At 36.2% G+C, this 16357-nt stretch overlaps 1 protein-coding gene across 29 annotated transcripts in view; it reads left to right on the forward strand.

The window, feature by feature from the left end:
• The window catches only part of Mondo (MLX interacting protein mondo), a 101555-nt gene that overhangs the window by 27153 nt on the left and 58045 nt on the right, over nucleotides 1-16357 (forward strand). For all 29 annotated transcript variants that reach the window (XM_073968313.1, XM_073968336.1, XM_073968319.1 and 26 more), the window contains exon 3: nucleotides 2331-2437. In XM_073968313.1, coding sequence (XP_073824414.1) covers nucleotides 2331-2437 — 107 coding nt within the window. The remainder of the gene's footprint in view (nucleotides 1-2330; nucleotides 2438-16357) is intronic.

Consider the following 16357-nt stretch of genomic DNA (forward strand, 5'->3'; position numbering starts at 1 on the left):
GACAAAGTAATATGGAAATGAAGATCGGTCGGGGGTCGGGTTGTCGTTAACCGATCAGCGTAAATTTTTTGTAGAAACCGTTTTTTAGCCACAACAATGAATTTGGCAAAGTTTTTCATCGATTGGACCGTTGTTAGAGTCTACAGCGTTTGGAACAATCTTCCTAACAACCTTAAACTTTTTTCTTACTCCTATCACGCATTTAAAAAAAGATTAAAATCTCACTACAATTGTTAAGAAAAATTAAACTAAAGGCTATTGCTATAGGGTCCCTATAACTTTTCATTTCTCTCTTGTTCAATATTCATATGGCTGGGGAGCCACACAATTATCTTAATTATTTAATTGAATTATATTTGTTGTATTTATAATAGTATTTTTATTATAGTATTTTTATCTAGCAATACATGTATAATAGGCCTATTAGGCTTCCTTTGTATTGACGTTTAATAAAAAATACGGCCTTTAGAGAATTTTCGTGAAAATTCACCTTTGGCCCCATACAAATTACTATGGAAAGAAAGATCATTCGGGTGGCACGGGAAACGTTAACCGGTCGCCATAAAATGTCATATATAAGGTATTTGAATCAAATGGAAAAATTAGGGGTAGGCTTTTCAAAAAAAAAAAAAAAAAAAAAAAAACAAATTTGTCGTTTTTTGGGCCGCCCTAGACGCGTCATAACTTGTTGTCATTAGTAACGTGCAACCAAAACGGAAAAACACAATGACCGGAAAAAGTACTTCGGAAAATATGATACATGTGGCCTATTCCAATTATAAAAAACGTAAACCCACCACAGAAGTAGCTGAAATCACCTCTCTTAAGCTGAGAACGGTGTACAAAATCATAAACAGCGCCGAGAGAGAAAGACGGCTTAACATGAAAGACCAATAATTAAAGAAATCAGAGATAAACCACAAACCTCTAAAAATTGGCTCTTCTTATTGAAAACGATTTTGGAGTAAATGTGCCACTAGTAAAAGTCAGAAAAGTGCTATATAACAACAAGTACTCATCACGAGTGGCTAGAAAGAAGGCATTGCTCTCCCAGCAGAATGTAGAGAAGAAATTCAGATTTACTACAGAGAATATTTCACGCCCTGTGGAGTACTGGGATGGTGTTATATTTTTTGATGATACGAAAATTATGTTATACTATTACGATGGGCCCCAAAAAGTATGGCGAAAACCTCTCACAAGCCTGGAAAACAAAAATTTAATACACATCGTAAAGTTCGGAATAATGTCTGTTATGGTATGGGGTTGTATATTGTATATTAAGTGGAGGAAACAAGGGCAAAGGAGAGTTATTTGGATGTTAAAAAAAAACGATTTAACTATCAACGTCAAGCAAATTGAGTTTCTTGATCCTGAAAATTCGAACCAATTGGAATATAAATAGTAGCAAGATAACGCCCCTATACATAAATCTTATTTATGTAGGACTTGGTTGTTATACAACTGCACCAAAGTCATCGACACCGCAGCCCAAAGTCCAGATATTAACCCCATCAAAAATTTATGGGTACACCTGAAGAAAAAAGAAAAGAAAATAAAAGAAAGGGGAATAGGATCGACTTAATAAAATACATTAAAGAAGAATGGCAAAAAATATATGATATTCCGAAATTTATTTATTCAATTCCGAAACGTTTATAAGCTGTTATTGATGCCCGAGGTAGGCATACCAAATCTTAGAACCAACTTTCCAGAAATAAAGTGTAAGACTGGAACTTGTGAATTTTGCAATTCTCTAGTTGACAGTGCAAACAATGAGTTGTTCTCCTTTTTGTTATCTTAAGAAAATTTTTAGTGAAAATTAGCAACTTTTTTGTTATATTAATAAACATTTGTAAGAAACAAACTTTTAACAAATATATAAATAATGTTATTTATTTTTTATTTTTAAAGTAAGCCCGCTTAATAACATATTTGTTTTCAAATTTTAAAAACAAGTTTATTTATTTATACCTATAAAACGTTGTTTAATTTAAACATTTTAAATAAATTTGGTTTTGCAATAATTTGGTTGACTAACTGTACTATAAATGCAAAAAAAAAAAAAACACTACAAAAATATGCGAAAATAACCGAGTTTAAAGTCAATTTGTTCAACAAATTTTGTGGCGTTTAAACGGCCGGTGGCAATAAGTGTTTTAATGAGTGCCACTAGATAAGTATGAGTGGTTGGAACAGTTCTTTCCAATGGAAGCTTTTCTCCATTGTGTTTGTTCTCGGCCGATTGTATTGTTTGTAGTTTTTGTAAAAATTTTAATTATTTTGTTGCATTTTACATTAATTACTTTCTCTACTTTATATAATTTCAGCCAAAAACTAACTTCCCCAAAATGGAATCACTTTAAAGGTGTCAGATTGCGTTGGAAAGATAAAATTCGCTTGAACAATGTCATTTGGAGGTGTTGGCATATGCAGTGTAAGTAAATCCCAATATGTAGAAAAAATAAGAAATAAAAACTTAAATAAATTCTAAAAAAAGTTTTTCCTATTGATTTATTAAAATCGAATTTCTTCTATCTATTTATAGTATTAATAAAAATATTTATTTATTCATATGTATTTACATTCTTACGAGTCTTAACAATAATATTGAACTATTTCCGGATTGTTGGCAAAATATACAATACCGGGAAATAATTGTTGGAAACAATTGTCTAAAACTACACACCTATTGTAGTGCACCTATCTTTATTGGTCATCCGTGCGCTTCGTTTGTTTTATTCTATTTTTATTGTTGTTATTATAGTATATTTAATAACTTAACTTCTCTAAAGTAAACTCTTTTCAAGGCGCAGTCATTGAGATAGTTATGTTTACACGGAATTTTTTAAATCGCCATTGTTTTAATTTCATTTTGACGACAAAATTCATTGCACGCTTTTAAACAAATAAATAAGTGAGCAAGCAGAAAACGTTAATACTTTAACCCTTACCACGTCAAATATCTTAACCCTTATCAGTCCATGACTTCTACTATTATGTAAGTTTGCGACCAAAATAATGTCAACGTTAAGACATACCGAACGCGACTGTGTTGCTTACTTATTTCAATATAATTTTTAATATAAAATGTTATGTCTTTAATTTCTGCCGATTTGAAATGCATAACATCACAAAAAGCAGAAATAAAGGGAGTTTCGTTTGGCGTTTCTTGTTGTATTCTTTTAGTTTTGTTCGATAGTTGTCCGAGAATACAGCTGTTTTTTTGCGTTTTGGCCTATTGTAAAGTCTTTGGACTTCTTTGCCCTTATTGCGAATTTCCCCTACTGTAAAGTCTTCCACTGTCATACAGGTGTTTTCGTAGGCAGATTTCCTTTCTCGAAGAGGACAACTTTCTTTGAATGACCTTAAAGTGCCTCGGCTATTTTGTTAACATTTCTGTTTATATCCTTCTTACATAGGCAAACCTCATCTTGTTGCCCTAGTCTATCTTTTACTGTTTTTCCGAACTTATTATACCCTCCACCATATGGAGGGTATAATTTCGAAATATACGTCGGAGACCCTATAAAGTATATATATTATTGAACAGCATAAAATTCTATGTCGATTTAACCATGTCCCTCTGTCCGTCTGTCTGTTGAAATTAAGATATAGCTCGCAATTTTAAAGATAGAGAGTCAATATTTGGTACAGAAGTTTTTATTACTTGCAGGATGGTTGGTATTGAAAATGGGATATATCGGTCCACGTTTTGATATAGCCCCCATAGAACGGTACCTCCCGATTTTCGGTTTTTTAAGGTTTTAGCTTCATTATCCTACCAAAATGGCTGAAATTTGTTATTTAGTTATCGTTGGGTGTATAAAACTTTCCACCTGAAATTTGTTGGTATAAGTCTACGCATTCATATAGCCCCCATAGAACGGTACCTCCCGATATTCGGTATTTTGGAGGTTTTAGCTTCATTATCACACCGAAATGGCTAAAATTTGGTACTAAGTTTATGTTAGGGGTATAAAACTTTCCCCCAGAATTTTGTCGGTATCGGTCCATGCCTTCATAGAACGGTACCTCCCGATTTTCGGTGTTTTGAAGGTTTTAGCTTCATTATCACACCGAAATGGCTAAAATTTGGTACTAAGTTTGCGTTGGAGGTATAAAACTTTCCACCAGAATTTTGTCGGTATTGGTCCATGCCTTCATATAGCCCCCATAGGACGGTACATCCCGATTTTCGGTTTTTTGAAGGTTTTAGCTTCATTATCACACCGAAATGGCTAAAATTTGGTACTAAGTTTGCGTTGGGGGTATAAAACTTTCCACCAGAATTCTGTCGGTATTGGTCCATGCCTTCATATAACCCCCATAGAACGGTACCTCCCGATTTTCGGTGTTTTGAAAGTTTTAGCTTCATTATCACACCGAAATGGCTAAAATTTGGTACTAAGTTTGCGTTGGGGGTATAAAACTTTCCACCAGAATTTTTTCGGTATTGGTCCATGCCTTCATATAGCCCCCATAGAACGGTACCTCCCGATTTTCGGTGTTTTGAAGGTTTTAGCTTCATTATCACACCGAAATGGCTGGAATTTGGTACTTATTCTACGTTGGGGGTATAAAACTTTCCACCAGAATTTTGTCGGTATCGGTCAATGCCTTCATATATCCCCCATAGATCGGTACCTCCCGATTTTCGGTATTTTGAAGGTTGTGGCCTCAACTTTCCTGCGATATGGCTGAAATTTGGTATTTAGACAACGTTGGGGATACTCAATTTTCCTCTTTAAATTTGTCGTATAGGTCAACGGCTTGGCTTATCTTTCCTTTAGCGACCCACCTCAGAAAATTATGAAAAAATTACCACAGATAGTGCTTTTTATCCCGATCCCAACCATGTATTGCTTTTGTCGCGGAAATGTATACTTCCCGAGATATGGGCCTCCAAAGTTCCACAAAGGCCCTAGTCTAAAATGTTGGCAAACCACCGCAGAAAATTATTAAAAAATTACCACAGATAGTACTTTTTACACCGAACCCAACGATGTATTGCTTTTGTTGCGGAAATGTATACTTCCCAAGATATGGGCCTCCAAAAATATTAAATTTAAAAGAAAATTTTGTTCCCGTTCCCGAGATTTGCACCTGCTATTTAGAGAAAAATATCTAATTTAAAAGAAAATGTTGTTCCCATTCCCGAGATTTGCACCTGTCCATAGGAGAAAGTCTTAAATCCCGGCCGGAGGCCAGCTATTTAGAGAAAAATGGGTTAGGGCCATTATGGAACTTTGTTGACCCATATCTCGGGAAGTATACATTTCCACAACAAAAGCAATACATCGTTGGAACCGGGTTAAAAGCCACTATCTGTGGTAATTTTTTTATAATTTTCTGCGTTGGGTCGGTAAAGGAAAGGAGTTCCAACGGCTTTTTTATATAGCCCCCATAGAACGATATCTCCCGATTTTCAGTATTTAGTGTTATTTGGGTCTAAAAACTTTCGGTCAGAAATTTGTCGGTATGGATCGACGTTCTGAAATAGCTTTCATAGAATGGTGCCTCACATTGTTTTACCAAAATTGCTGAAATTTAGTATTAAGTCTTCTTCATACACGAAAGGAAACTAATTATTCCATTTTACTTCAATATAACTCGTGGTGGAGGGTATAACAAGTTCGGCCAGGCCGTTTTTACATGTTCCTATTGGTTTTGGATCTGTTTCGGGATGCTAACAGCTTCGGCGGTGGCCTTGGTATTTTAAACCAAGAGAAGGAGTATTCCTCTGAGACCCTCCACTCATACCTCGTTTATTAGATTTTCTGAACATATTGTTATATCTAGTACTTCCTCCCTAATTCTGTTTACAAAGCTTGGTGCGTTTCCTATGTTAAAGGCTATCGGGTCGTTAATATTTTAGTAATCTAAAAGCGCTTGATCCCCTGTGTTTAGTTTTAGTACAACTCCACGAAATTTGGTGAGAGTTTGCATCGCTACCTACTAGTAGTTCGTTAACTGTTTGCTTGATATCCCTCGCCAGCTTCTGCAGGCGAGTCGAACGGCAGGTATGTATATTGACACTAGTCAGCTCTAATACTGCAACGTCCGACGTTGACAACTCCGGAGAGTAAAGAAAGCATAAGTTATTGTTGCATATGATACAGGTCGTCCGCCGATTACCTGCGCTAGCGTAAAAAAGTCGATAATTTATATGATTCAGTGCAGAGACTTTGTTCTTTACCGTCCAAGGTTTCTGGACTAAACCAATACGTATATTACCTTTGTTTATTTTCTCCATCTGGGCTTGATTTGCTGTTTCACTCCGATTGAAGTTTATCTGGATGACCTCAATCATTTTGGTCATCCAGTAAGCGGGCTTCTTGGGAGTCGCTGATGGATTCGTGTGTTGTGTGTTTCTCGCTGGTTTAACCGCCAGGCTGGTGTGGTGGGCATCATCCTCCTCTCCGATCCTTGCCCTTCCAACTTTGAAGTTGACTGCATTGCAACTGGCTAGTGAGATGTCTTCAAGTCCCACCACAAGGAGAGTGTCATTTTCTTTCTCCTCAATGTAAAAGACTTCCCCACCTCTTCACTTCCAAAGTCTCATTTTTTGTCAAAGACCTCGAGCATGCGCCAGTCTCCACGACGCTTTGGTCAAGTGAGGTACTTCTTCGGTCCTCACCAGTTGAATTTGCCGCCTTCCCAAGGAGTTGATACGCTACTGACTACCTGTCCGAGAGCGGCCGGGTTTGCATGTAGGCCCAAGTGGTATAATAAGAGGTTCCGCTTAAGCTTGCTGCTGACAAATTTTATTGGCCCACTTCTTAGAATGTATTTCAATATTTTGTCGCTGACCAATTTTTCAAATGACCTGCTGGTGTTCCTTGAGTATTCTACCGGACCCTCTACGGGTGTCCACCGCGATCTTCTTCTTCTGGAAAGTTTTGGTCTTCTTTCCCGAGTCCTTGGTACTTCCAGAAGATTCTGCGGTCGCGCTCGACCCGTCGAAGGGTTGTTTGAGCAGTCTGCTCCGCGTGGGTTTTGAGTAGGTTTGCTCGGGGCATTTGATGGTGGGAAGCTCCTTTTCTCTTACTCGGGTGGGAAGCTCCTTTTCTCTTCCTCTGGAGACATATTCCTATCTATTTTGGTGCGTCCAACTGTACTCTGTTCAGCCGCGTCACTGCACTTTTTTCTACGTAAGCTTTGCAATACTCTCGCTTAATTCTTCTACCATTTTGTGGACATCCTCTTTAATGGGGTGTTTCTCAACGGCGGTGTTAATTTTGCAGCTGCTATCGGATTCGGCGTCGGGACCCTGACTCATGGTCGCTCCCTGATGGTTGGGTCAGGATAGAACTCTCCCTAAGCTTCCCTGTCTCCTCATACATTTTACTTTCGGTTGCATGCTTGTAGCCGTACCGTCGACCACGAATGCCAAGGCACCCACATCTGTGCTCACGATCGCTTGATGACGACGAGGTGTGACTCACAGGCAGATTACTGGTCCCCGCCGGTACTGGGCTATTTTTTATCTTTTATTTCTTTTCCGTCTTCCATATTTGTTAGGGAAACACCCTCGTATTAAATTTTTTGTCCGCGGGAAACTCAAGGGTTTCCAGAGGTATGTGATCGTACCACTCTACTCTAGACAGTTCATGTCACAAGTGATTTCCCTTGTTTAATGGCAGAGTAACACGACCATCACGACCATTGAGTGCCACCGTGGTACAATAGTATGCACCACATTTGGTGTTGATTGAAAGCTCTGACGGTCTATTTTTCTTTTTACAGTTTTCTTGTGGAATATGTACAATAGAAGCAGAGCTATCCCTCCTTTATTGGAATAGCTAAGTGTCATTTTCTATATTTGACCACATTCAGTAATATAATCTGTACCGATTTAAGCTTAACCGGCCTGCTTTTATATCGGTCACGTAAATTGAATACAGATCCTCTGTACGCGATCTGTAGTCAGAGTGGTCCGTATGACGATTTTATGTGTTTTCGTCATAAACCCTGAAATAGTTCTTAAGATGGATTAATTCTCTTATTTATCCCTTATGCGCAGGGCTTTTATAAAACTGTGTCGGCTATAAACAGTCGGACCTCCATGAGGGGATCTGGATACTGTCAGTCAGACAACATAATCGTGGAGGCACCCATGACGTCATTCATCAAAAGTAAACCGGGAGGTTTCTGAAGCCATAAGCGGCTATAGATGCAGTAAAGATCAAAATCAACATCCAATATGCAATTTCGCACAGTGAGCAGTGACTTTCAAGGGAAACACGTTCCATTCCGTCTCAACTTTGGTCGGGATAAAGCAGTGTTTTTAAATCCTATAGACAGCGTATTGTTACTACGCAGAGCACAGGCGTGTTTAATTTTTTTAGACCACTGCTGTTGTAATTTTGTTTTTGAATCTGACCACTAATTGTGTCAATATTTTAATATTTCGACCACAAAAGTGTTCACTTTCACCACGGTACGTTGTCAACTCTCGAAGCTTGACAACATCTCGTTGTCAAATTGATAACGGCGCACACTGGTCGAAATCACTAATCTAGCGGTGCAAAAGTCAAAAAATCAAATTTTAAAATTGCGAAATGTTTTCCATTGTATCGATTACAGACTTTCTGCTGACTAAAATTTTGTTTTTACTTTGTTGTTGTAAATATTTTCTCAGCTATTCATTATTCAATGCAGATTTTAAGAAAATTGTTGCAAAATATCTTATATCATATTTTTTTAATTGTAAAATAAATTCTTAATAAAACTAAAGCTCATTTTTAATTAATAGGGGAGGGTGAAAATTAATGAAAAACAAATGTTTGGGGTACATAGTCATATAGCAATAAATTTTCAAAAATTATTATTTTGCTTGTGTTTTTTAATGTAATATACTTTTGTTAAATGCAGCTCTAATGTCCAGTCCAATTATTTTTCGACAAATTATCTTGGACTTCCTAGATTGCGAATAATCAACTTTTGGCAGCAAACTGACCGCAACTCTTTCTGATAAATGCATGGAAAATTTAGCTTAAATCAATACGTTGACCTGTGTATGTTCTAAAGCCGTGCACAGTTACAACTGAATGCACCAGTTTTGATGTTTGTCAGAAACCAGTGAGTATTGATGAGTGTAATGAAGTTTATGTTACTGGTTGTTATTGTTACTCTTTCAAACAGATATGGTGTGAATTGGTAAAGAGAGAAAGAGAGTAACATATCTGTTTCCATCTGCTTCGTCCAAACTGTTACAAACAGTTATTGGTGGTGATACCATAGGTATCTGTTGTTCTGTTGTGCGTTGTAAATGCGAAAGGGTGGTTGATTGCTTAAAGCTGTTGTGAAGAAATACTGCAAAATAATTCCATATTTTGCTTCGACCATTTTTTTCTATTAATATTATTAATCCAAGATATTTTTAAGATGTTTACATTAGGCCGTGGCGATTTGTATGGGAGGAAAAAACCTTAATGGACCCTTCGCGTTTCTGATTCCTGGATTGAATTGAGCAAAAAAGTCCACTAGAGCATAGGTCTACGGTGAAAATCGAGCCTCCCGATTTTGACTTTAAGGTTTTTATCCGCGTTTTTTAGACATTTTGGCATATAACAGCCAAACCATTGAGATTTTCGATCGAACACAAGGACAAGGAAATTGTAGCCAAGACACTAATTAAGAATTCTCTAATACATCGCAAAAGCTTTGGAACGCTCCTTCAGGCAGTTTTGGCCCTGAGAAGGTGCAAACTTTTCGAAAAATGTCGATAAATGGCACTGTGCTACAAAAGTTGACCAGAAAAATATTCAAGCGTTCTGAAAATGTGAACTTAAAGCGCGATTTATTTAAAAAGCGCTACGGCGATTTTTTTTTTGTTTTTTTGTTTTTCTCATCTATGAACATTGTAGTTTAAGAATTCGCAAAAACTTGCCCAATGTAAGCTCCTGTCAAAGTTGGTTCAAAACACTGTGGAAAATGTTTCTATATTAATTCATTTCGTAAACAAAAATTACTAAATTTGGTTATTTTTGTACCATTCAATCTTGTCTTAAATAAGTCGACCAACTAATTTTTGGACAAATTCCGACATTTTAATCACATTTATCAGATATTTTTCATAAATTAATACAAAAGTTTCGTTTTCTTGGTTCGAAAACAATTACTTGACAATCATATTAATTAATTATATTAATATAACTAGCAGACCCCGGTCCGCGTTGCTGGCCGGTCGTAATGAGTTTTAATAACAACTTTTTATCGACTTTATGCTTGAAAATTAAAATATAGGTATTTTCTACCTCACTTCTTCGGTCTATTGTCAAACCGAGAAGGATTTTTCGTCTGTAACCTTTCTTTTCTCTTACGGACTTTGTCGGATTTTTTCGCCAATTTATGCTTTTTAGGATTTATTATCGTCCATGTCCCTGTCTTTATCCTAAAGTGATATAATTTTAAAGGTTAAGAAGTGGTTAAATCGAATTATCCCGCTTATTGAAACTTATATGTTTTAGCTTTTCATGGCTGATGGACCGTTGAACCTCACCATAATCTGTAAATATATAGTTTTTCTTGATCGGGGGCAACGGTGGTTGTCTCGAAAACTAATTTGCAAAGGCATGGGGAAGGTACCCCACCACATAACAACGGCAAACATTGAGCTTTTGTCGCAAATTTTATGGAAATTCCTTCAGTAGTATTGGAGTTATGACATATTAAAAAAACAGGCGTGGTCGGGCCTATAGGCCCTAAAGAAGTACCTAGATTGTAGATTAATCCGTAAATTTTTAATCCGATACATGCATAATTTTTGCAAATATAACGTTTTTTAAAAATATCACATAGGGAGGTACCCCGCTCCCTCTGGAATTCAATCAAATATGTAACCTGTTTTCGGGGGAGTGGTAAACTTTTCTTTCCAAAAAACCTAAGTTGGGTTATGGCAGCATTTGATTTTTATTCATAAAGGTAAGGCGTTTTTTTCAAATATGCCCCCTTCAAAATTCAAGAAAATATGCCCGTACATTCCCTGACATTTTCAGGAAAATCGGTTCAGTAGTTTTGTAGATGTAACATATTTAAAAAGTGGGTGTGGTCAAGTCATTGGATCCTAAAAAAGTGGGTAAGGTCTACCGAAATAGATACATTCGTAATTATTGTAAATATAACATTTTTAAAAAAGTAGGGTATAGGGGAATTACCCCGCCCCATCCGAAATTCAACTGAATTTGTAGCCTAATTTAAGCGGGGGCCATCCTTGTACTTTCCCTGGGAATTTCAGGAAAATCAGTTCAGTAGTTTTTGTAGAAATGATAAAAATTGAAAAAAGTGGGAGTACATTTTCTTTGCATAAAAAAATATCGAAATCGGTCCAGCCGTTCTCAACTGATGCCATGACCAACGAACGACATTTGATTTTTATTTTTAAAGATTTAAAAGTTTAGACAAATCGCGATTTCCTTGAAAATCCCTTCAGTAGTTTTGTAGATATAACCTAATTAGAAAGTGAGCGTGGTCGGATCTTAAGTCCCAAAATAAGTACGTAAGGTTGGAGACACAATCGCCATTGACTCGTAAATAAATTCCGAAACCGATACATTCGTATTTGTTGCAAATATTGCATTTTTACAAAAATAGGGCATAGGGGAAGTACGCGCCCGATCCGAAAGTCAAAAAATATAGCCTATTTTTATCGGGGACCAACCCTGTACATTCGCTGAAAGTTTCAGGAAAATCGATTCAGTAGTTTCGTAGATATAACATATTTAAATAAGTGGGCGTTGTCCAGTCTTAATGCCCCAAATAAGCACGTAAGGTCGGAGACACAATCGCCATTGACTCGGAAATTAATTTTCAAAGCGATACATTTGTAATTGTTGCAAATATTGCATTTTTACAAAAATAGGGCATAGGGGAGGTACCCCGCCCGATCCGAAATTCAACCAAATGTGTAGCCTATTTCAATAGGGGGCCATCACTCTACGTTCCCTGAAATTTTCAGGAAAATCTGTTGAGTAGTTTCGTAGATATAACATATTTATAAAAGTGGGCGGAAAAGTGGGCGTGGCCAATTTTTCTTTGCATAAAAACCTAAACTGGACTATGACTAACATTTCCACAAAAAATTATCCAAATCGCTCCAGCCGTTTTCAACTGATTCAATTACCAACAAACGACAATTGAGTTTTATATATAAAGATTATAGTTTTTTTCATACATCCTTTATTTTCCATTTTTTTATTATGTTTTTGCTATGCATAAGCAGCCATAAAACACAATTCCAGTTGTTCCACCTATGGTATTTATAGTATTTAAAAAATATCTGTGGTACCACAGTTATTTGAGAACGAAAAAACAAATACTGATCTTACTTGCTGTTATACAACACACAACTGTTTCTCTCTGTTATAGTAGGGTGAGTTCGCACACACAAAATCATAACATAACTGTTACACTCATTCTCTCTTTTATACCAACAGTTACTGGTATGTATCTGTTGTATTTGTTTTGTTGATACAAACAGTTCCATCAATGCACGCCTTTAGTATGTTTACATTGTTTTGAGAAGATGTATAACCAACGAGAACCTCCAATGCCAAAATTCAGCTTATTTGGTCCGAAAATGTGGACAAAATCCTCAAAATACCAAATATTGGGAGGTACCGTTATATGGGGGCAATATCAAAACGTAGACCTATGTCCAAAATTTTTGGTGGAGAATGTTTGTGTCCACTGGGAACTCCAAATATAAAATTACACCTAATTTGTGCGGAAAATGTTGCTTAAATCCCCCAAAATCGAGAGCTACCTAAAAAGGAGCCTATACCCAAACGTGGACCTATGTCCACAATTTTTGGTGGAAAAGTTTTGTGGCGACTAGGAACCCTAAGTACCAAATTGCAACTAATTTGAAAGGAAAGGATGGCTTAAATCCTTAAAATACCGAATATCACAGTTATATGGGGAATATACCAAAATATTAGCCGATGTTGTTCATATTACTCCATTATTACCCACTGACACATTTTGAGTTTCTGCAAAATGTCAGAAATATATCTCCATCCGTTGGCAAGTTATAAATTTTGCTCCGCTACATCAGTGATTACGACCACTGTGCGGCGTGCTCATTTCGACCACATACGGTGTTGATACACTATCGACAACGAATGTGGTCAGTTTGACCACGTAGGGTGTCATTTTTTCTCTATGTGTATTTCCTTAAACAGGAGCACTTACTATCTTCAGAGACCTTACTATACTTCGCATAAAAATTCCCTAGCCATCCTCCTCCCCCAGTCCGCAAAACGGGTTTGCTACGACACACATAAATACACAAACGACAAAAAAATAAACAAACAATTTTATTTTTTCACTCTTCGAACATTTTGAGTCCCACTCTTATTTTTAAACAAAAAGTGTAGAGTAAACTTCTTATAAAATTCGTACTCTTCGATCTGAGACAAAGTCAAGTGACTACCCCTAATTCCTTATTTCATCACAAAAGTAGTTTTGCACGTCCGATTATAAAAAATACACGCTTACTTTTCACTATTGACACAAATAAAATCATAAAATTAGCCAGTAGGTGTTGATTCACTACTGTTGTGACGTTTGCGCCACTTAATTATGTCTGAAGGTAGGTTAAAAGAACATGAATTTGCTCACAAAAAATCAGTGTAAATTTCCGTGAACATTTGTTGTCTATCTATAACAATTGCTCGGCAACAGTTTATCACGTTTTTCATGGATCAAATTTTGTTCCCCTTGGCACTGTACTGTACAGTTTTCATTTTTTAATGACAGTTACAGATAGCAACTTACAGATAATGTGTGTGGATGAGTTTTTGTAGTGCAGCAAGAATCACGACATGCTTGGCCCCACTTTAACGAAAATGCAGCGAAAGTACGCGTGGCCGATAAAACAAAGATATGGAGAATTTTTTGCAACGGCCGAAGCAGTTTTAAATTACTTAAATGGTTGTTGGAAATGAGATCTGAGTTAGTTCCGTTACATTTTTCATTTATCGAGGCGTATACATCTTAGATACGTTGCTTCACACATACGCTACGGTGTCCGCTAAACACACAAACATAGCTCCACGCTAGACAAATTGTTGTTGTATTCTTTTTTCGTAAACGGGCGCAGTTTGTTTAGAAATACAAAATAAAAACAAAACAAGAAAAACGTGCATAGAAAACAAACGAAATAATTTTTGTGAATTTGTGTGTGTTTTTGTATTTGACTGTGAAATTTGTTTGTCCCACCGACTTGTGTTTTAAATTTAATCGTTTGGCAACCGAAAATAAAATGTACAAAATATGATAACACTATCGCAATGGAAATTTATTCTATGAACATTCTACAAATTATATGGAACCATCTTCTCATAGTCTTATCAAATTCGCATGTGTGTATTTATATCTTTTTGGCTTGTTGATATGTTGACATGTGCCGGGATTTAGTTTTTACCAACGAGTTGGGTTTTGATTAAAATGTTGGCCGCCGGTTACTGTGAAATATGAATACATCCAATATCACTAACTTTGCGAATCAGTGTGGGTATTTTCCAACTTTTTTGTTTATGATTTTTAAAAAATTTGTGTAACTACTTATCCCCTGTTTTTGTAAAATTTTTTATTCTTCTCACACCAATTGTCAAATTTTGTAGATCGATTTACTCGCCTCAGCGCTAATGTAGAGCTCTGATTTTTAAAAGAGGATTTCTTAACTATATATGGAACGTGTCATCTGGGGACTGAGCTATGGATGCCTAAATTATTACGAATATAGACGAACGAACAAAAAATAGTTACAAAAACGGGGGGTAAATATACATATTTATGTATATATTTATAATTTTGGTATTTCATGAACATTTTGCAAAAAATCATTAAAACTTTCCTATTGAAATAAAATCAAATTTTAATACTAAAATCCTGGCAAAAGCTTGCAAGAATGTTTTTCGATTTAAAGATATGTTTGCATTTTGTCATTTTCTTCATTTATGATGCTAGCAAAACGTGAACACACACTGCCGCTTACTTGAATAGAACCCCCTACCAATTATTTTTCAGCCTCCAGTTTTTCTAATTTATAAAAGACTAGCAGACCCCGGTCCGCGTTGCTGGCCCGTCGTAATGAGTTTTAATGACAACTTTTTATCGACTTTATGCTTGACAATTCAAAAATATGTATTTTCTACCTCACTTCTTCGCTCCATTGTCAAACCGAGAAGGATTTTTTGTCTGTAGCCTTTGTCGGATTTTTTCGCCAATTTATGCTTTTTAGGATTTATTATCGTCCATGTCCCTGTCTTTATCCTAAAGGGATCTAATTATAAAAGTTAAAAAAATGGTAAAATCGAATTCTCCCGCTTATTGAGACTTATATGTTTTAGCTTTTCATGGCTGATGGACCGTTGATCCTCACCATTCAAGTAAATTTGTAAATATATAGTTTTTCTTGGTCGGGGGCGCAACCACCGTTGTCCCGAAAACTAATTTGCAACCCGATGCACTCATAAGTTTAGCAAATATAGTGATTATAAAATAATAGGCCCCGAAATTCGTCTACAAATATATAGCATTTTGGACCACGGAACATTCGGTGAAAAGAGTGGCCGTGATCATCAGTTTTCAAGATATAACATATTAAAAAAAAGTAGGCCTGGTCCGGTATTTTGGCTCCAAATATGTACCTAGGGTGCACACAACTTCATTGCCTACCAAAATGTATGCTGAAACCGATATAATCATACGTTTGGCTTATATGTATAGCGTTAACCAGAAAGGCATGGGGAAGGTACCCCACCTCTTCCGAAATTCATAAAAAATACATAACAACGGCAAACATTGAGGTTTTGTCGCAAATTTTGTGGAAATCCCTTCAGTTATGACATATTAAAAAAAAAAACAGGCGTGGTCGGGCCTATAGGCCCTAAAGAAGTACCTAGATTGTAGATTAATCCGTTAATTTTTAATCCGATACATGCATAATTTTTGCAAATATAACGTTTTTTAAAAATAAATATAATATGTAAAAATAAAATATGTAACATGTTTTCGGTAGGCGTGGTAAACTTTTCTTTCTAAAAAACCTAAGTTGGGTTATGACTGCATTTGATTTTTATTCATAAAGGTAAGGCGTTTTTTTTAATATGCCCCCTTCAAAATTCAAGAAAATATGCCCGTACATTCCCTGACATTTTCAGGAAAATCGGCTCAGTAGTTTTGTAGAAGTAACATATTTTAAAAAGTGGGTGTGGTCAAGTCATTAGATTCTAAAAAAAATGGGTAAGGTCTTCCGATTAGATACATTCGTAATTATTGTAAATATAACATTTTTAGAAAAGTAGGGTATAGGGGAAGTACGCCGCCCCTTCCAAATTCAACTGAA

Source organism: Musca autumnalis, unplaced genomic scaffold (assembly GCF_047663935.1).
Source record: "Musca autumnalis isolate F117 unplaced genomic scaffold, ASM4766393v1 scaffold_2, whole genome shotgun sequence".
Lineage (NCBI taxonomy): Eukaryota > Metazoa > Arthropoda > Insecta > Diptera > Muscidae > Musca > Musca autumnalis.